Source organism: Petaurus breviceps, unplaced genomic scaffold (assembly GCF_028583685.1).
Source record: "Petaurus breviceps papuanus isolate PSGF00001 unplaced genomic scaffold, PetGlider_PUasm1.0 172, whole genome shotgun sequence".
In the NCBI taxonomy this organism is placed as follows: Eukaryota; Metazoa; Chordata; class Mammalia; order Diprotodontia; family Petauridae; genus Petaurus; species Petaurus breviceps.
In genome coordinates this window covers 4,878,911-4,900,397 of record NW_027185755.1, presented here as the reverse complement: position 1 = coordinate 4,900,397, position 21,487 = coordinate 4,878,911, and the positions used below count along the sequence as shown (strand labels likewise).

At 43.6% G+C, this 21,487-nt stretch overlaps 1 protein-coding gene across 2 annotated transcripts in view; it reads left to right on the top strand.

The window, feature by feature from the left end:
- The first annotated feature begins 946 nt into the window (after nucleotides 1-946).
- The window catches only part of CARM1 (coactivator associated arginine methyltransferase 1), a 57,468-nt gene continuing 36,927 nt past the window's right edge, over nucleotides 947-21,487 (top strand). For both annotated transcript variants that reach the window (XM_069083050.1, XM_069083049.1), the window contains exon 1: nucleotides 947-1,166. In XM_069083050.1, coding sequence (XP_068939151.1) covers nucleotides 947-1,166 — 220 coding nt within the window. The remainder of the gene's footprint in view (nucleotides 1,167-21,487) is intronic.

Here is a 21,487-nt window from a genome sequence, read left to right as displayed (position 1 = left end):
GCTGAGATGGAGAGGTTGTTTTCCGTATGGAAAGCAATAAGAACCTCTCTCTGCAGAGGTCTGGATTCACCATCTTCAGTTTTCTTACCCCTGTACTTGGCAGGAGGGAAATCTTTCACCTCAGCTATAATTGGAAAAGAAGGTTGAGGGGGAATGGGGGGCAGTAGTGATGATAAAATAAGGGACTCCAATTCTTTGTTCAGGTGTCAGTCTTTATTATTCTATAGCCTAGTGACTCAGGCCAACGGCAAGGGGGTCAGGTTGGGAGGGCTCCACGCATGGGGTAATTCTGCCTTCTAGTGACTCAGGCCAATGGCCAGGGGTCAGGTTGGGAGGGCTCCAGGCCCTTTGTACAGGTGGGCGGGCACAGCTGGTGGTGGGCGTCTACAGGGACTGAAAGACAAAGCTTCAAGCCAGGGAGTGAGATCTGGGGTTAAGCCAGGGTCGCGGCCAGGGTAGGCACGTGGAGGGCGCAGCTTGCAAGGTTCTGGAGTTGGCAGGCAGGGGCACGCTGCCATTCCCACCCCCGGGGGGAAGTCAGTTGGTGGCGGGTGCAGAGCTTGGGCAGTTGCTCGCTCGCTTGCTCCCCCTGCAGCGGCACTTCACAATGCGCGCACCCGCCAGGCTCAGGGAGAAGACCTGGGCAGAAGCAGATGTGGCGCAGCGCAGCCCAGCCTGGTTCGGCCAGTGACATGGGGAGCTATCACGCCCCGGGCCTCGGCCAGGGGGCGTGTCCAGCCCGGCCCGCGGTGCCCCTCGCCTCAGGTAGGGGGCGCTGTGCGGCGGGGCTCGGGCCGCGGCAGCGCCTGCGAGGCCTCTAGGAGCCGCCAGGGGGCACTGCACCCCGGCCTCGGCTTCTGTGCTGGCTGCTGCCTGGGCCCGGGCGGCGGCGGCGGCGGCGGCGGCGGCGGCGGCGGAGGCGGCGGGGCCTGCAGCCGGATCTAAGATGGCAGCGGCGGCGGCGGCGGCGGCGGCGGCTGGGGGCTCGGGGCCGGCGGGCGGCGTGGCGGCCGCGGGGCCCGGCGTGGCCGTGTCCGTGTTCCCCGGCGCTCGGCTCCTCACCATCGGGGACGCGAACGGCGAGATCCAGAGACACGCGGAACAGCAGGCGCTGCGCCTCGAGGTCCGCACCGGGCAGGACGCTGCCTGCATCGCCCTCTACAGCCGTGAGTGCGGCCGGCCCGGGGCCGGGGAGGGAGCCCGGCCGGGCGGGGCAGCGGGAGGGAGGCCTGAGGGGACGCGGCAGACCGGGGCGGCGTGGGGGGAAGTGCGGAGGCGGGGAGAGGAGGCCTGAGGGGGCCCGGGAGGGGTCTCGAAGGACACCCCATTGTAGAGTCTCTCGTCACCGGCCCCCCACGGCGGGGGCGGCCTGGAGTCCTCCACGGAGGGGGAGCCTAGCTCCCGTCCCGGCCTCGTGGTGGGAAGTTGGGCCCCATTGTAGCTGCCGGCCCCTGCTCCTGCCCCGGGGCCCCCCCAGCCCTGGGCCGTCCCTCCTCTGCCTGATCGCCTTTCAGCCCCGATGCCCCTGAGCCCTCCCTTTTCCAGCCTAAGCATGCCCCGGCCCTTCAGCAGAGCCTCCTGACGTGGACCCAGGGCCCTTCAGCCCCCTGTGCCTGGCACAGAGGAGCAGGCACTTAAGAAATGCTGGTTGCCGGCCTGACGGGCTGCCCTCCTCTGGACACACTCCGGGTTACCTACATGGCCAGCAGGACTGAACCGGGTACTCCAGATGTGCCCAGGACCTTCTTAGGTCTGTCTGACCTTCTTAGAAGCCTGTCTTAATTCAACCCCAAAGTGCCTTAGCTTTTTGGACCCCTGTATCACACTGTTGAGTTATATGGAGCTTGAAGCCCACTGAAAACTCCAGATCTTTTTTTTTTTTAACTTTCCAAACATGCCTCTCTCATCATCTGCTTGTGAAGTCAAGGTTCTGAACCCAACTGTCCATCTTCCCTTGCTGAATTTCATCATATTAGGCTCTGCTCAGTGTTCTAGCCTGTGCATCCTGACTGCCACCCAGCTAACAACTATCCCTTTCAGAGTTGTATCATCTGCAGATATGGTGAGAAGAGAGAATGGAAGCCAGACAGTTTGGGGGTAATGGCACAACAACAGAGAGCACTGTGAAGGACATTAGTGGGGGGGGGGGGCGGAGAGTATGGGAAGAGAGTTAGGGGAGTTGAGTTGGTAGGGTGGGAGAGTAGAAGAAGACTGGCTTTGGGAAGTGGAGATGCAAGGGAGTGAAGAAAGACAGCAGCAGGTTGGGGAGGAGGAGAGTAGTAGAAGAGAAGAGGGAAGTGAATGTGAGATTTGAGAGGAGAGAGAAAGAGAAACTGGGTGGAATGAGAGGCTAAGGGAAAGGAAGAAGCCATGGGAAATGTGGAAGCGTGTTTTGGATGAGGGAAGAGTAATGAAGGAGGTGTAGGGAAGTCTAAGAAAATAAGGAGCAGGTGACTGAGAGTGAGAGCTTCGAGGGGACCCAGGGATTGTTGGAAAGGGTAGAGTTTAAGGGTCCAGTGGATGGTATGAAGGAAGGTGTGGTTTGGGAGTGAGAAGAAAGGGGTTCTGGAGGGAAGAGGAATGCTAGGGATGAATGAGAATGAAATCAGATCTTTGAAGAGGAAAGATTGGGGCTTATTGGGAATAGGATGAGTCAGGGCATTAAGTAAAGGCCTGGTTTAAGGCAAGATTGAGCTTTATGGTTAGGTGTTAGGATGGGGGTGGTAAGTGAGGTTTCTGGAGAAAGGATTTCATAAGATGCAGTGTAGCATCTGAGCTGTTAAGAATTGTGATCAAGAGACAAGTATTATGAAAGAAATGGATTTTTAGAATAGCAGAATGAAGAACTTTGGTCAGGCTACAGTGAAGATTAGTGATTTAGATCTTAGCCAATATATGCATTTAGAGAGGCAGGCCTGTTTAGAAAGGGGATTTTTTGTGAAAAGACATTGGGGGGAAACTAAGGTGGGTAGGGGAAAATACAGTGATTAGATAATTGTGAAAACCTTGAAAGATTTTTTAAAAAACAAAACTCCATAATGTATTTTTTTTGGGGGGGGGAGTGGTTTGGAAAGGTATTCTTTTCATTTTGAGGATGCATTTGTTTTAATTGCATTTCCCCTTATTCGTATTTGTACAAAGAGTATTAAGGGTCCCCAGGAAAATTAGTTTCAGAATCCTTTGGTTTAATGAAAATCTCACATGTTATTTTCAAAGTTCCCAGGTTTCTGTTTAGATGCTTCACTTTTAAGTTTTTATTCTGATTCTGTGGATACTCTTTAGCTCTTTCAAGTTTTTGTTGCATTTCACTTTCATTCCACATTGTGCTTTTTTCACCATTGTATTGTGACCTCCTTATTGAATAGTTTGAAGCCTGCTCCCTGCTTGTGGGCTGTGGAACTCAAACATTTCACTTTGTCATAGCTAGATTTTTAGAAGTAAAATTCAAGTGCTACTTTTCTCTTCCAAATTTCCCTCTTCTGCTAAAAGTGTCCACTTAACTGTCTCCAATGTTTAATTTAAAATTCAGTTATGCTGGGGGCAGAGGGAGGGTGTTTGAAGAAAGGGAAGACTTTTAACCAAGCCATTGTAGAGTAGAGATTTGAGGTGGTAAGCTCAGAAGGTTGTAAGAAGGATCCCTTAAGCTCTGAACTGTCTTACTCAACTAGTAAGCTCTTTGAGTTTTGGGAGCTTGTCTTGGACTTCCCTTTTGGCTTCCAGAGAGCTGAACCCATGCATAGAAGGCATCAATAAATATTCATTCAAGAGTCTGTTCCAGTCAAAGTGTGTACTAGATGAAAGAGAGCAGACTGAGGTCAGAGAACAGTCAGTAGTCCATCCAATTTGCCATAAGCTAGGAGTGTATGAAGGGGGGGAAAATCCTTGAATTTCAGGCATAGATAGGAGTTGTCCAAGGCAACAAATCTGCCTAAGCAGAATCCCTTCCCTCTGCTGCCACTGCCCACTCTTCTTCACTCCCTTTCACTTTACCTCTTCCCCTCTTTCAAGTCACCATCCTGCTTCCCCTCTCTCCTCTACTCTGCTGCAAATAATTTTCCCTTCATCTTAGACATCCTTCTAGTTTCCCTTTGCATTCTGAACTATCCTCTCCAGTGCTCAATGCACCTTCTCTCATCCTCCCTATTCTAATTGGACTTGGAGAAGAAATAGGCGGACTCCTTGATTCTAACCACCCAGTCTCTCTGACACACTGCTTTTGTTGTCTTCACCCCTCTGCATTTCACTTCATTTATCTAGCTATCTCTATCTAGATCTGGTTGCTGTCATCTACTCCCCTGCCCCATGCTGCTTACCATCCCTATCTTCTGTGGAGTACTTAAATACTTACTGATCCCCCTTCAAACATCCTGGCTTCCTAGTTGGGCAGCTTCCTCTATGGCCATCTATGGTGGGGAACCTTCTGCCTCCAGGCCACATGTGTCCCTCTAGGTCCTTAAAGTGTGGCCCTTTGACTGAATCCAAACTTTACAGAACAAATCCCCTTAATAAAAGGATTTGTTCTGTAAAATTTCACTCATACCGTTTTCTGAGTATTCTATTCTATCTTCATTGTTACTCTACCCTTTCCTCTTCTCCTAGTCAATCACCTCTGTTTTGGGCTTACTTTCTTCCCTTTAAAAATTAGACCAGTTAACAATTTTGAGAAGTTGATAAGTTCAGCTATGCACTGTCCTCTACTCGAGTCCCATACCTCCTTGGCCTATTTCCACTCACATCCTGAAAAACCTTCATTTTTGAAGAGGACTAAGGAAATGATGACATGATTTTCAGTTGACTTTGACTTGAGTGAGGGAGGACTGTGCAAGGTCATCAACCTCACTTTGTCCTCCTGAACCATCTGGATCCAGTGTCCAGATCTTCATCAAGATTGCTGGAAATGATCCAGGATGCAGTGGGAGACCCTAGCCCTTTTAAGCTAAGGCTTTTTTTTTTTTTTTCACAAACTCACTTACAGTGAGATTACACCCATTCAGTGAATTGGCCACTTTAATTAGGAAAAAAAAAATAGAATATCTGGTAGGGGGAGATCCTTAGGGTTGCTGTTCCAAAAAGAAACTGTTACCATTGACTTTCACTCAGAGGGCTCAAGGCCCAAAATACTGCCAGTAAGTGGAGCTTGGGCAGGGACCTATTGTGGTCCAATATGTGAGCTTCACAGTGAAATGGGTTTAAGGTTCTGAGGAAAGAAAGAAAGAGTGGGAGGGAGGGAAGGCACTGCTGAATGCCCCTACAGGAATTCACATCATTGTGCCAGTTGGGCCCAAACTAATGGCATGGCAATCCTTTTATTCTTTTCTAGTTGACTTTCTACCCCTTTCCCCATAGCAGCTGTTCCTAACTTTCTCTTCTTTCTATACCACTCCTTCATCCTTCCTTTCAACAGAGTACCTACTTCATCTTCTCTTCTGTTCTGTATCTCCAAAGTCCCTCAAGTCATCCCCCATTCTCTCTTCCTTTGCCCCAGAAACGAACAAAAAGGTGTCCCAATTCACCAAGACAGGTCCTCTGTATGTGCCCTGATCTCTTCCCCTCATTTCCTCTAGGAACTTGTCCATCTGCTCCTGCCCTTTTCTAATATTCAATCTCTCCCTATCTGTGGGCTCCTTCCTGGCTGCCTACAAACATGCTCTTAGTTTCCCCATGCTTAAAAGCTCTTCACTTGACCCAAGTATTTCTTCAAGCTAGAATTCTATATCCTCACTTTCATAGCTTATTTCCTAGAAAAAGCTCTTATTAACTCCACTTTATCTCCTCCTCTCACTTTTCAGCTCTTTGTATTATGGTTTCAGACCCTACTATTCAACCGAAAGTATTTTCTCTAAGCAATCTCTTAATTGCTTAACTTAATGGCCTTTTTGCTATCATTGTCTTTCTTGACTTCTCTGCAGTATTTGACACTCTTTACTACCCTTGCCTCCTGGATACCCTCTTCTTAGGTTTTCATAACACTGCTCTCCTGTTTCTCCTACCTGTCTGACTATTCCTTGTTAGTATTCTTTGCAATATCATCTTCAATTACCCATCTCTCCCTCACCCTACTGCCTGGATTGTAAGTATGCCCCAAGGCCCTGTCCTGGGCCCTTTTCTCTTTCCACTCTGTACCCTCTTTCTTGATGATCGTATCAGCTCCAATAAGATCAGTTATCTCTGCAGCTATATCCTTAAATCTGTGTATTCAGCCCTAATCTCTCACCGAAGCCCAGTCCCATATGACCAGAACGTCCTGTTAGATAGCTTTACTGGATATCCTCTAGGCATAGTGTCTAGAATTTAACTCATCATTTTCCTTCCTAAAGTTGCTTCTCCTCTAAACTTCTCTATTTCTGTTAAAAGTACCATCATCCTTCCAATAACTTAGGTTTGTAATCTTAGAGTTAACCCTTGACTCTTCCTTTTCCTTAGTCCTTCCTTCCCCCCATCCTCCAGTGTCAAATCAGTGGCCAAGTATGAGGCTGACCACAGATGAGTTGGCTCTCTTTCCTGTTGAGGACTATTACTTTGAAACCCTCTGATGCAAAGTTCCAGAGTTCTGTAGAAACCCTAAGTTCTAGAATTTAATTTCTACTTAGGCCATGTCCAGATGGAGTGGAAATTTCTCATCAGCAATCCTGATGAAAAGTAGGGAGAAGACATGGGCATATTTGTGCTACTTCTTGATGTCGCTCCAAGACCTACCTAGAATGGTCTTCCCTTTAAGTGTCTTGAGTTCAGAACCTCCTGATCTCATTAAATTTTGGTCAGAAAGCTTTGGGAGGGTAGGATTTTCAAGAGCCACATTTTCTCTCATCCTAAGTGAATATCTTGAGGGTTCTTAGAGGGGTGAACAGAAGGTGGGTAGCTTGATGATTGTTCTTCTTTGGGTGTGATGGCATTGGCCATGTACTTTGGAGTGAAATGATCTCGGTTACAATCCCTTGCTCCCCTGGGTGATCTTGGGCAAGTTGCCTAGCTTGCCTCCTCACCTGTCCAATGAGGGTGTTGGGGGTAGATGGTTTCTAAGGACCCTTATCTCTCTAAATCCTATGAACTTCTCAGATTCAAGCCTGTGGTGGATGCTGAGGGACAGAGGAATGTTTCCCAGGATACTTAAATGAGCCCCCCCCCCCCCCTTCATTTATCTGGGTAACTGTGTAGGGACTTGTTTTATGAAGGGCTTACTCTGTGCTAGATACTGTGGGAATCCAGCCTCTGGCCTCAAGGAACTTAAATTCTCCTAGGGGGTACAACATGTGCACAGAGAAGTCAATACAAAATCACTGGAGTAAAGAAAGAACACTAAGGACTAGCAGAATCATTTCAAAGGGGGCCAAAATGATTGCTTTCTGATAGAAGCACTTAATGTTAGCCATCACCTCGGTGTTTGACTCTCTTAAGCCATCTGTCCAAGTGGCAGAGGGGCAGAAGGGATAGGGAGACAAGACCTGCTTATGGCAGGGTAGTTGTAAGGGTTTATACTGTGATTGTGAAATCCTCAAGTCCAGATTTTTCTGATAGTATCTCGGCCATCACACATGAGGAGAAGCAGAGGAGTCTTAAGACCCTTGTCACAGGGCTTGGGCAAAACAAGCAGAGGGGTTATACCATAACTTCCTGGACTGAACAGTCTGATTTTTATAACATGTCCCCAGGGTGTTATAGATATCTGGCTTTTTCTCTCAGCAGGACCCTGTCTTTCTTTCTTTTTTTTTGAATGGGGAAGGCAAGGCAATTGGGGTTAAGTGACCTTGCCCAAGGTCACACAGCTAGGAAGTGTGTCAAGTGTCTGAGGTCGGACTTGAACTCAGGTGCTCTTGACTTCAGGGCCCACCAGTGCTTTATTCACTGCACCACCTAGCTGCCCCAGGAATCTGTCTTTCTACCAGCATGAAACAGGTTACTTTCTTGGATTGAGCAGTTGAAGAAAGGCTCCTGTTCTCGGTTTTTTCTGGATGGGGGCTGATGATGGACTCAGGAGACCTTGCTTTGGACCTAATGATGACCATTTGAAAGGCTTATCGGTTATTCCTTGGACCTTAGCACCTATTCAAGCCATTTTTCCTGAAAAGATATACGAATCTGTTGGATTACTTTTCCCTAATGACAGTAGTTTTCCAGGCCTTAAGAGGAAACATGACATTTCATCTGGAGGTGCACAAAGGGTTACACTGGCCTGCCTTGCCAACTCATCCTGGAAAAGGGAGCAGTTAATGAAAGTTGAGGCAAGTCCTTGGAGGAAGCAAAGGGAAAACTTCCTCATGTGTGCCGTTTTGCTTCTTTTCTACTATTGGGGCTTTTTTAAGTGCCTTACAATTTTCCCATTCTCTACTCTGTAAACTCTACTCCACCTCCACCACCCCCAGCCTATTTAGTACCAGCTGGTCATTAGTGATTCCCTAGTGGATGTCTCTATTTGAGGACCTCGTACTGTGCCTTTGTTTTATCGTAGCTCTTTAACTCTGGAAACTTCACTCCTTCTGGAGATGACTGGGTTATTTTCTTTTCTTTTCTTTTCTTTTCTTTTCTTTTCTTTTCTTTTCTTTTCTTTTCTTTCCTTCCCCTATGGCTAGTAGAGATGAATTAGGGATATGTTCTTAGAAACATTCTCTGAGAAATAATCTTCATTTGGTCCAGACATTTATGCATGTCAAAGTCTGGAACTACCAGGAAATAGTTTTTATTTAAAAACCTAGCTTATTAGGTTCTTGTAGACAGAACCACCAGATAATGGCTTTTATTTAAAGACCTAACTTGTTAGGTTCTTGTAGACAGACTTACATCATTATTTGAATATAGATCCTTTTATGATCTCCTTTATTTAATGGATTGCTATATGACATAGTACTGTATTAGGGAATTTGGGGTTATATAGAGGGAAGAGATATAGATGACATAATTATTGCCCCCTTTCTTTTGGTGAGAGAAGATATCCATGTAGTATAGATGTTACACAGAAGCTAAAACCAGGAGTAATAGGGTGAAGTTCAAAGAGGCAAATTTAGGCTTAATATCCAAAGAAACTTCCAGACAGAAACTGCGCAAGTGGCCTGACCTCCCTTGAGAGAAGGTGGATTTCCTCCTCTTTAGAATCATTCATTCAAACTGAGACTGGGCAATCCCTTGTCAAAGTGGTCATGGGGGTTCTTTTCCTGGAAGGGTTCGACTAGCTAGTCTGTGTTGGAGAGGCAGAGTTTGGTGAGATCTCCCTCACTCTAAACCCATCCTTCTTCTGCCTGACTTCAAGGAAAGTGAAGACTGGGAAAAGGGAATTGGGTTTGGTGAGGAGGGGATCATTTGTGACCTCAAGAACAGTTTTAGTAGAGTGGATAGAAACTACATTACAAGGAATTAGGAAGAGAATAGATAAGAAAATAGAGTTGTCAGGTGTAGGCTTTTTATTTTCAGCTACAAAAAGTTTGTTGAAAGCAGGTAACTAGAGAAGGACGCAGTATCAAAGGAATGTAAATTTTTTTTCCAGCGAAGATAAGAGACACCTATTCATGTTTTAAGGAGCTAGCAGAAGAGGTTGAGGATATTGGAGAGAAGAAAGAGCAAGGGACAGACCTTTGAGACAGGAGGAGAGGTGGTAGAATGGGTGTGGAAAGGAGGCCAGATGAGAGAACTCAGAAAGGTCTTGATGCCAATAAAGACGTATCTTCAGAGACCTGATGTTCAGAGGCTTCAGGAAAGTTAGAGGATGTTGTTGAGGGTCCTGCTGAAGTTATTCTCATTCAGTGAGCTGGTTGCATCTGAATTTCAAGATGTTTGATAATGAGTGAGTGACATAGGGCTGTTCTTCTTTCCATGATCTTGTGACATTTGCAGTATGCTATTCCCTAGGATGGGAGTGGGTGGGGAAGTTGAGTCTTTTGAGGTTACTATGTTGCTTTGTGAATACAAATGTGTTACTGCTCCCTGTAGTTTGCATAACCTGGTTAACTGAAGATTTTTGGGTATAACAGTTTCCCTGTTCAGTCACTTGCTCCAAGTGATTGGGCTTGACTAGTCAGTAGCATTGTCTTCCTTTGTACTATTCTCCACGTTTGGTGTCAGAACATACTGTTCTGTGATCTCTTGATGATCCAGGAGGGTAAGTTTGTGGAGTACCAGCAATGTCCCAGGTAGCAAAACCAATGTTACTTTTTTTTCTTTGAGTAATTTAACATAGTAGTGAGACTGCAGGCATCCTCTAATCACAAACATTTCAAGATTGAAGGGATATGAGCAAATTGCCTTTAATCCAAACATAGACTAACCGCTTGCTTTTTAAAGCATTAGGCTACTTCTTTGTTCACTTCCTAATAATTAAGGGAATACTGGTTACACAGTAAAGATAAGTGAGAAGGGGGAAGGGCGGCACATATCACCTGAGTCCTAGATCTTGTAATCTGGAGAGTTGTAAAGGGCCTTAGAAATTCATCAAACTTTATCAAGGTTCTTTAGCATTGTCATTTTACCGAGGAAGAAATGGAGGCCCAGAGAAATTGAATGTTTTGCCCAAAGTCACACAAATTAATAGCAGCAGAGCTGGAATAAAAGTCCAGTTTTCAAGACCCCCATGAAAGTTACTAGAATATGTCAGACAACCAGTATTTGAAGAAATGATTGCTTTTCTGTGAGGAATGCCGCTCCAGCATGTTTCTACCCAGGGAAAACCACATTTGGTCTTCCAAAGCATTTGCTTCCATTGTTCATGTATTGCCCTTGTAGCCTGGCTGTGATAATCTTTATTACTTGACATATGGATGGATACTTACATCTCCTTTTGCCCTGAAAATGAAATTCTGGATCACCTCCTTTAGCCAAGATATTGTCGGTTTTGGTCTCCATCTCCTTGTGGAAATACAGTAGAACCTTGGTTTATGAATTTAATTTGTTCCAAGATTCTGTTCTTCATGTGATTTGCTCGTATTGTTGCCAAGCGAATTTTCCCATAGGAAATATGTAAAATCGGATGATTGGTACCACATGCCCAAAAATATTCATATAAAAATAATTATTTATAATTTTAAGAAAGTTTTTTGTCCCTAATGCACCTGAAATACACTAGCAGTGATTAGTACACAATGTAAACTGAAAATAAAACAAATTAACCTTCACTTTACCTTTGAGAAGAGTCCTGGCTGTGGAGAGGGAGGAGGGTGTGGAAGTAGGGGGAGGCAAAGTAGAGAATTGAAGGGCTCAAGGAGAGGATCAGAGGACCAGGGTCAGAGGTTATGGCTCGGATTTGGGTCGGGGGAGGGATTTTGCTTCTGCTGCTGCCACTCACTGCCATCTTTGGCAGGAGTGGCCAGAATGTTGGCCACCCAGACACTGGGCGTCCTGTCACTGCCTACACTTCCTACCTTCAAGGCTGTAGGCTTAGGCAGCGGATCCCCCTTTGATACAAGTGGCTGAGTCGGAGTAGCAAGTATGTGAAGTGGAAAGTGGGGTGCTGGCTCCACTACACCACACTGCAGACCCTGACCAAGCAGGACACCATACTCAAAGCTATGTTCAGTGGCCACATAGAGGTGCTAACATACTCTGAAGACTGGGTATTGATTGACAAGAGTGGTCATCATTTTGGAACAATCTTGAACTATCTTTAGGATGGGTCAATGCCTCTTCAAGAGGGCCCTTGGGAGCTGGGTGAGCCGTTGGGTGAGGCATGATACCAGTTGGTGCAGGGGCTAGCTGAGGATTGCCAGTTGGCTCTACAGCAAGAGTGAGAGCTCCCCCCCCTCCTTATTCCTATGGTGACATCACCACTGGAAGAGCAACAGCTTCAGGCTAGCACCTCTAAGCCAGGGGTAAAGCAAACATGATGTTCGTGCTGCGAATTTTTGTTTGTCCTGCAAGACAAATTTTGCAAAAAATTTTCCTTATCCAGCGAAGCATATGTAAACTAGGTTACTCATAAACTGAGGTTCTACTGTATTTCTGCCAAGTGCCATAGTGAAACCCTGAAATGTCAGGGTCTGGGGGTCCACCTGGAAAGAATTCAGGCACTCAAAGTGGCAAGGTCTATGGTGATGCCAATAATGCTGGCTAGATTCCTAATGAATCTAGGGCTTAATGGGGGTAAGACTGATGCTTATATGCAAAAAAGGGGACCTGGAAAAGATCTGGATGGGATTAGGGAGGGGACAATAGCCAGGGGTGGGCCAGGTGCAGTAGTGAAAGGAATAAAATTGGGGTTAGTCTATTGTGGAAGAGTTGTCAAATATCTAGTTGGGCTGAGGTGGGCCAGATACCTTAGGAGAGATGCCAGTGATCTGGGCTGCTGAAATGTGTGGGAAAATTTAGGGACTGCATTGCTTTCAAAGACATGGTCTTTTCCTTTTAGGGGTCCAGATCCCATCACCCCATTATTAGGATGTTAAGACTATCCAAAGAAATGTGTGTGAATCCAGAGTGTTGACAACACAGACCCCCACCCAGATGCTGTGATAGTGGACCTGAGGCTCTGATATTGATATGATGTATATGAGGCTCACCCATGGAATTTGAAACCTGAAGTACTACTGGTGGCTTTGTTGCCCTTTAATAGGAAGGCAGTTAAGTGAGCAGGCCACTGAAAAGGATGGTCCTTCTCTTATCTTTCTATCTTCTCTTGACACCTTAGTTGGTTGGCTTGAGAAGGGGTGGGGATTCTAGTGACTCCTTGTCTGCCTGATTAATTTTACAGATTGGCTGATTTGTGTTGAATGAGTGTGCTGAATAGTCATTGAAATTCAATTGTCTAAAGAACTGATAATAACCATTCCTGTGCTTTACACAAAGTCCATTTTTGTGCTTAAATATTGTGAGGGTGTGTTTTGAGTATTTCTTGGCTTCCTTGAAAGGCATAGTTGGAGTTACTTTGAAGGACTGTTAAAGATACCCAACTGAAGCTGGTTGGAAGGTTGCTAAGTGTTGGGTGACCCTTTCTGTGGATGACTTCTATGTAGACTAATAGCAGGCATCTTTTTTCCTGTGGCCTAGTCTCATTGCTACTTAGGCCAGAGGAAGAACAGGCCTTCTTGCCTTCTGTCTTTCTGGATAAAAGTCGCAGATTTTAATCCAATTGAAGGCATTCTTATAGATTTGCACAGAACTGTTCAAGACTCAAAATCACCTCCTGAGATTTAGGAAAGATCTGAGTTTCATGCATTATAGTGCATTATTCATTATCTTTTAAAAGGATTTCCTCTTGGAAGCTAATGACTTTATGAGAAATCAAGATACTATAAAACAGACCCAAACAAATGAAAAAATAGAAGTCAATGTGAAATATCTCATTGGAAAAACCACTGACCTGGAAAATATATCTAGGAGAGATAATTTAAAAATTATTGGTCTACCTGCAAGCCATGATAAAAAAAAGAGTCTAGACACCATCTTTCAAGAAATTATCAAGCAAAACTGCCTAGATATTCTAGAACCACAGGGGAAAAATAGAAATTGAAAGAATTCACCAATCACCTCTTGAAAAAAGTCCCAAAAAGAAAACTCCTAGGAATATCTTAGCCAAATTCCAGAGTTCCCAGGTCAAGGAGAAAATACTTCAAACAGTCAGGAAGAAACAATTTGAGTATTGTGAAAACACAATCAGGATAACACCAGACCTAGCAGCTTCTACATTAAGGGATCAGAGGGTTTAGAATATGATATTCCAGAGGTCAAAGGAGCTAGGACTAAAACCAAGAATCACCTACCCAGCAAAACTGAGTATAATGCTACAGGGAAAAATATGGTGATTCAATGAAATAGAGGATTTTCAAGCATTTTTGATGAAAAAACCAAAGCTGAACAGAAAATTTGACTTTCAAATTTGACTTTCAAAGCCTTACAAGAGAAGCATGAGACAGTAAACAGGAAAAAGAAATCATAAAGAGCTTATTAAATGTATGTATAGGAGGGTATATGTGTATATAAATATGTGAGTGTGGGCATATGTATGTTCATGTATACATAGACAGAGGGCACAGGATGAGTTGAATATGAAGGGATGATATCTTAAAATATGTGTATATATGTATGTATACACATATACATGTATGTAAACATATAGGCTTTGAAGGTCAAATATATGTATGTGTGTATATATAAATATATATATATGTGAGTTGGGCCTTTGTATGTTCATGATACATAGAGGGCACAGGATGAGTTGAATTTGAAGGGATGATATCTTAAAAATAAAATTAAGAGGTGAGAGGAGAATTTATTGGAAGAAGAGGAAAGGGAGAGATAGATTAGGGTAAATTATGTCATATAAAAGAGGCAAGAGAAAACTGTTACAATGGAGGGGAAGAGCAGGAAGGTGAAAGGGAATGGGACAACCTGATTCTCATTGAATTTGGCTTAAGGAGGGAATAACATACACACTCAATTGGGTGTCTTAGCCAACAGGAAGATTAGGGGGGTAGGGGATAAGAGGGGGAATGATAGAAGGGAGGGCATATTGGGGGAGAGGGTAGTTAGAAGCAAACATTTTTGAGAAGGGATAGGGTCAAAGGAGAAAGTGGAATAAATGGGGGGTGGGATGAGATGGAGGGAAATATAGTTAAGTCTTCCACAGTATAACTACAATCGAATGATTTGGGTAGCTACACATGTACAATCTGTATTGAATTGCTTGTCTTCCCAGTGGGGGTGGGTGAGGAGGGAAGAGGGGAAGATAATCTGGAACTCAAAGTTTTAAAAACAAATGTTTAAAAATTGTTTTTTTATATGCAACTGGGAAATAAGATATACAGGTACTGGGGTATAGAAACTTATCTTGCCCTACTAGAAAGTTAGGGGGGTGAAGGGGGAGGATATAAGAGAGAATAGATTGGGGGGAGGGGTATTCAGTGGGCTTGCTATTTTCAGGTGGGGGTAGGGGAAAGACAGGGAGAGAGAAAAATTGTAACTCAAAATATTGTGAAAATGAATGATGAAAACTAAAAATAAATAATTTAATAAAAAAGGGGGAAAAAAGAATTTCATGTCACAGTATCTGAGGAGAGATGAACCCAGGCTAGATTTGTTATTGTCATTGTGTTTTTGTTTGTGAAGACTGTTGGCTGATTTTTTTGTTCTCCTATCCAGCATTCATTTCAGTTGGATTTGTTACATATGTAGTATACTATTCATTTTATGTATAGAAACCCACCTACATTATATTCACTTACATAATTTTTTTATTAGTAACTGCCAAAGGAACATAACAGATCATTGGTATAATGGGAGAAAATGATGCTCTTGTGAGTTTTACAGTTAAATTGTTAGGCTTTTTCAGGGCAGACTGGTGGTCATCTTGTTTAAGGTCCAGGAATGGAAATTTCAGAGAACTCCTTTGGTTTTCCCCACAAAAGAGAAGGAAGTAAGATTATAATAGAAAGATTGGAGACAGAAGTCTTGAATTTCAGACTCTGCTTTGTCACGTTTTCTGTGTGGCCCTCATTCCTATTCCTTGCTCTTTCTGGCTCTCCTCTGAGAACTAGAGGTGCTAGTTCTTCCCTATCTCTCTGTGAATATTTGGGGGTTTTACAAATATTTTAAAATATAGTTCATTTAAAAAAATTTTTTTTCATATAATTTGCCCCACACAGTATAGGGATGTCTAATGGAATTTAGGAGGTCTGTCTCCTTTTACCCCCAAAAGGAGGCATACTCATAAGCCTTACATACCCTGGGTTAAGGATTTTCTTAACTTAGAAGTCTTGGTCCTGGGCACTTTAATAACCCTACTCTGCAGCTTTTTTTCTAATACTAAAACTGCTATTCTTCATGAAATAATATATGTTAAGTGCTTTGCAAATCTGGAAATACTTTAGAGATGTCAAGTGTCATGAAAGTTGACTGATTCATGGGTCACCATAGGAAAGACATGGTGTGTAGGGTATAAGAAGACTGGCTTATTACTGACAGTGATATATGAGAAATGACATAAGAGCCTTCATCAAGAACTTGTATGATAGGGAAAGAAAAGCGGGACATAGAAGAGATAGAGAGCTGGACCTCATAAAGGCAGGAGGAAAAACCTTGGTGCAAGTCCCACATCTGATAGACCCCATTCTGGCTGTGTGACCCTGGGCAAGTGACAGGGTGTCCCAGGCAAATCTCTGTCAAGTTCCTGATCTGCATGGGATGGAAGGAGTTTATTCACCCAAAATTCCCTACACGATTGACTTTTTTTTTTTTGAGGGCAGTTGGGGTTAAGTGACTTGCCCAAGGTCACATGGCTAGTAAGTGTGTTAACGCCACCTAGCTGCCCACCCTACACAATTGTCAAAGAAAAAAACATAAATTTTGATCATTTGGTCTTCAGTTTAAGCTCAAGTCTGCCAGAAGGAATTTTATTGAATTTAATCTACATCCAAACCATTTGTAACTTCAAGAGAGATATGCAAACTGGCATGGTTCTCCATGCCTTCTAACATGACTTTTTGCCCCAAGAAGATTTCAGGTAACATTTCGAAGAATGATGAACAAGGAAATGACCATAAAATATGTAAAATACAATCCTGCCATTAATAATCCAGTAATCCAACAACCATATTGCCACCCTAGTCCTTTCCTCCTTGACTACTCCCTTCAAGGAATCAATGGAGATCCCTCCCAGAGATCAGTATCTAAAATCTAAATTGAATAATATGAGAATGTCTTCCCTAGAGTGCAAAAGGCACTTCCCATGTAATAGACCCATGGCTAAACTCTTCTGGGAGTAGAGTGGGGATCGCCTTTTAATCCATTCGCTTCAGGAAAGGCCTTTTTGTGCTTATACTATCACTTGCCTTTCCAAGGGTTTTTTCCTCAAGAGTCTAGAAAGGGCTTTGGAGAAAATTTTAAAAAAATTTTAGTTTATTTGTTTTTTGTTTTCAACATTCACTTCCATAAGATTTTGAGTTCCGAATTTTCTCTCCCTCCCCAAGATGGCATGCAGGTTCTACATATACATTCATATTTAACATTTTCACATTAGTCATGTTTAAAAAAGAATCAGAACCAATGGGAGGAACTATGAGAAAGAAGAAACAAAAAAAGAGAGCAAATTATGGAATCTGCATTCAGATTCCATAGTTCTTCAGAAAAATATTTCTAAATATTTCAAGAGGAATTAAAAAGGAAGCTTTTAAAACACACACACACATATGCTTCCACAAATAAAGCACAGGTCCATTTAAAAAAAAAAACAAAAAACCAATCCAGCAACAGAAAAGGGTAAGCTAGTCATATACTAAGAATGAAATGAGTGCTCTACTAGGTAGGATCTTTCTGCAAACCATGAAAAGCACCAGAGGAAGACCTCAAACATGTTGGGTGGGCAGTGGGTTTAACATGCCTGTCTACCCGCCTACTTTGGAAGACTTGTGGGACAACTTGGACTAGAGTACATAGGAGAAAGGACTTGAAGGGCTTGGAGCCCAGCCCAGGGAGATTTAGACTCCTTTAGTCGTTATGCTGTTTTTCTGTGCACATTTTTACAGACATTTCCAGGTTTAAATTGAAATTCCCTTTGTCTTAAGGTTGTATTATGTAGAAACCTTTTTTGAAGGGCTTGCCCTTACTTATTCCATTATGATATTAAATAGAATTTCTTTGATATCTAGTAGAACACTTCTGGAGTCACTGATGGAACTTGGGGCCATACTGCCCAGATAGTACTGATTTCAGGGATAGGGGTCAGGTTCAGGCTCTTCCCACTGCTGGTTTTAAGCATCAGAAAACGCTTTAATAAACCTTGTGTTGGATATTGGTTCCTGAAGATGTCCAGTAGAAGCATTTGACATGTTGTGGTGATCCAAGATCTGATTGGGGGAAAGTTGGAGCCCAGGCCCTGAGGTGAAAACAAGCATTTCTTTGACTAATATTTAAAAATTCTCTTTAGTGAATAGAAGACTTAGAAAAGTTTATCTACTAGGCCATACTGCCTGTAGAAATATTTTCCGTGCCTGGACTATTGTGTAACTTCTTACCTTTTCCCTTCCAAACCTGTCAGTTGCTCACCATTGCCCACAGGATAAAGTCCTTACTTTTAACTTGGCCCTCCATAGACTTGCCCTACCCACCCTTCAGACCTTATTTCCTACTACTCTCCTGCTCGTAACACTGTGAACCAGACTGATAGCTCTCTTAGCAGCCTTGTGCATGGTCTGGCCCTATATACTTGCTAATGCAAGTCTTTCGAATGAGATATTTTAAAGCACTTAGCTCAGTGTCTGGCATATAGTAGGCACTATGTAAATGCTTATTCCCTTCCCTTCCCCTCTTCCTGGAATACCCTTGTCTTTACATGCTTCCTTCCTCTGAAGCCTCCAGGGCCCAATCCTCTGTGAAGCTTCTCCCTGATTATCCACTTGCTCCCTCAGAATTCCTATAACACACTGCCTTTTTATCTTGTTGTTTGTGGGAGTGCTTTTTCCCCAGCTAAATTTTAAGTATTCTTGAAAGAAAGGGGCCGACATACTACTTTGTATCCATCATTCATAGGTTTCAAAGAATTTAGAGCTGGAAGGAACCTTAAAGATCATCCCATTTCATTCACTAAATGTTTATCAGGTGTCTACTATGTATCCTCCTCCCCTCCTAAGCAGGGAGTTAAATATAGTTGCACACTTCTTTCTGTGCTGCCTCTGTCACCTCTTTTCTTGTCTATCCTTTGATTAGAGCCTACGGTCCCATTTTCGGGGAATCTCTTGGGCAGGTGAGGGGTAGAGTCCTAGACTAGGTTGGGTTTCTAACTGGTTCCCCTTGGGTAAGTAAGCAAGACCTTAAAAATTATGGGCACTGGGCATCTGGCTGGTATTAGTAGTGACATATTTGGTGTGATTAGCACAAAATGAGTACTCTTTAAAATAAAAGGTTGGTATTTGGGTTGTTCTCTGGGGCTGTCCCCAGGAGATAAAAAGAATTCTTGTAAATAATGTTCTGCTATGCACAGAAAGATGGGATCCAGTTCCCTAGAGATTATAAACATTGTAAATCTATTTCACAATGTGGCAGTTGGCCCAAGATAGATTTACTTCGTTCTCTGCTGGGCAGGAGGGTGCTTAGGAGTATATACCTTCCACAATCCTTGGAGCTCTGCCTCCTTCAGGAGAATCTAGCCCTTTTATCCTGCTTGTTCACCACTGCTCTGCAGTTTCCCGCCTTTCGCTTTCTTAAAACTGATTTTTGCATCAGTAGTTGCCCCATGGATTGAGGAGTTAGTCCTCAATTTTTTAGGCTCAGAGCAATCTCAAGAAAAATATATTTTTACCAAGCTCTGCAGACAGAATCTCCTTTGTGTCGGACCAGTCATCCTAATGTTTGGGTTCATAAAATATGGTTACTCTAATAATCTTTCAAGTTTCTATGGTGCTAGCTGCACATCAGTGATCCAATATCCTCCACACAAAGGGAAAAAGGCTAAAGGTCTGGACCACTAGGTTGGCTGCTAGCCAGCTTTGATAGAAGGTGGGGCTCCTATTGCCCTGGGAGCTGCCTGTGATAGACTAGGGACACTGAGGCAGTTGTGCCAAGGGTGGGGAGCAATGGGGCTTGCCTCTTGGGGAAAAAAATAACTCTTTTTCTTTGTCTCTCTTAGTTTTCTCTCAGTCAGCTTCTTGCTTGGATACTATCTCCATGTCCTTTCCCACCAAATAGACAAAGGCACATATGCATGAACCCATACCAATCTGTAGCCCAGTTGGAAGGTCTAAAGAGGTGAACTTGATTTGCTGTGGAAGTACATGAGGAAATTGAGGACATCATGACTTCTAAACTTCTACAAAGCAGGACAGGGGGAAGGGTTCAGGGACAAAGGTTTTACTTCACACTCATTTATAAAAGTACCCTGGGGGCCAGTTATAGCTGGTATTTGGGGCTTCTCTTCAATTGATTTATAGTCAGAGCATCATATTTTTTCTCCACAGTCCCATATTGATAATCTGGACTATTGCTGAGACACCAATAGAGACAGGTAATTAAGAAATAACCTTCTTTAGGTCCAAGAACAGCTGTGGTTGATGGGTATTGCCTAGTGTGTTCTCTGATAGCAGACTGTGTATTGCCTAGTGTGTTCTCTGATAGCAGACTGTTGGGACCCAAGGCACCTAAGAGCAGGGTACCTTTGGAGTTCTCAGTGACAGAGTCTGGTATTGTTAACTATGGTGATTCGCTTGTATAACAGAAAGAAAATCCTCCATCAAAAAAATTTCCTCTTTCCATTTGGGAAATCTAAGAGAGTGAGGTTACTGGGAGTAACTGGGGTACGGGTGTGTGTGGAAGAACCTCCCAGTTATAGGATGCGATGTGGGGTTGGGATCTAGTGTTGTGTTATAAGGGGGGGGTATGACACATTGGGGGACTTCTTTTTCTCTGAATTATTCACCAAGCTTTTTGTTCATTCAGTGTCTCTGGAACCCCCGAGCACATCTGCCATCCCTTTTATTGCTGACAAAGAAGTAGGGGGCCCAGCCTGACAGCCTGATTACCATGGATGGGAGAAATTTGCATTTAATAGCTTTCCTAGGCAGCACCTTGCTGCTGAGAGGCTGGGAGACTATGGTTTGGTGATTGAATTGTGTGCTTTTTAAAAAAAAAATTGACTAGGTTTTTATTCTCCTTTCTTTTGATCCTTTTTCTGAGTAACTCACAGTTAAAATAATATTTCAGTTCTCTTTCCTTAACTCTAAGCCAAAAGCCTTTTGAAGCACTTGGTTGTATTTAGCCCTGTTTGCAGCTTTAGACTTAAATTTATTTTCCTCCCTTAGATTCTTTCTTTTCTGAGCCAGGCATTTTTAGAGAATACCTCCTGCTGAGCTCCCTCCTGTGTTGGTCTCTGACCTCCTGAAATATCTAGCTGATTTATTAAATTTTGGTTTTAGAAATGCAGATTGGGCTGTTGTTCTTCTCTACCTTGAGCTGATTTGTATTACTTACTAGCAAGGACAGAATCTGAGGTGGAATGGAATGGGGACGTCCTCCAGGCCAGTCTTATCTCTAATCAAGAATCCCCTCAAAAGGAATAAGTGATCACCCAACTTTTTTTTGTTTGGAGATCTCCAGTGCACAAGAACCCAACCTCTAAGCAACTAGGGCAGCCCAGTCTACTTTGGGATAACTCTAGTTGTGAGCAAGTTTTGTTTAGCAAGCCTCAAAATCAGCCTCTTTTTAACTTCCATTTATTGCTCTTCTGTTCTCTGGGGCCAGGCTGAAAAAAGGTCTGATCAGCATTTCAAATCCTTGAAGACAATTGTCATGTCCCCTTCTCCAAGCTAAAGATCCTTCCTTCAGGAAATCCTCACTTGGAATGAATTAGAGTCCTTTTGTCATTCTGCTTCTCTCTACAAACTCACACACTCCTTTGTCAGTGGTGCCCCAAACTAAAAACAGGCTGTCTGCTGTGGGCAGAGAGTAGGACTGTCACCTCCCTAGTCTTAGATAACTGTCTTTCTCAGCATAGCCCAAGTTTGCTTCGGTTTTCTAGGCTTCCATATCCCATTGCTGACTTTGTAATCCACTAAATACCCAGAACTTTTTTGATTAACTAATTCTT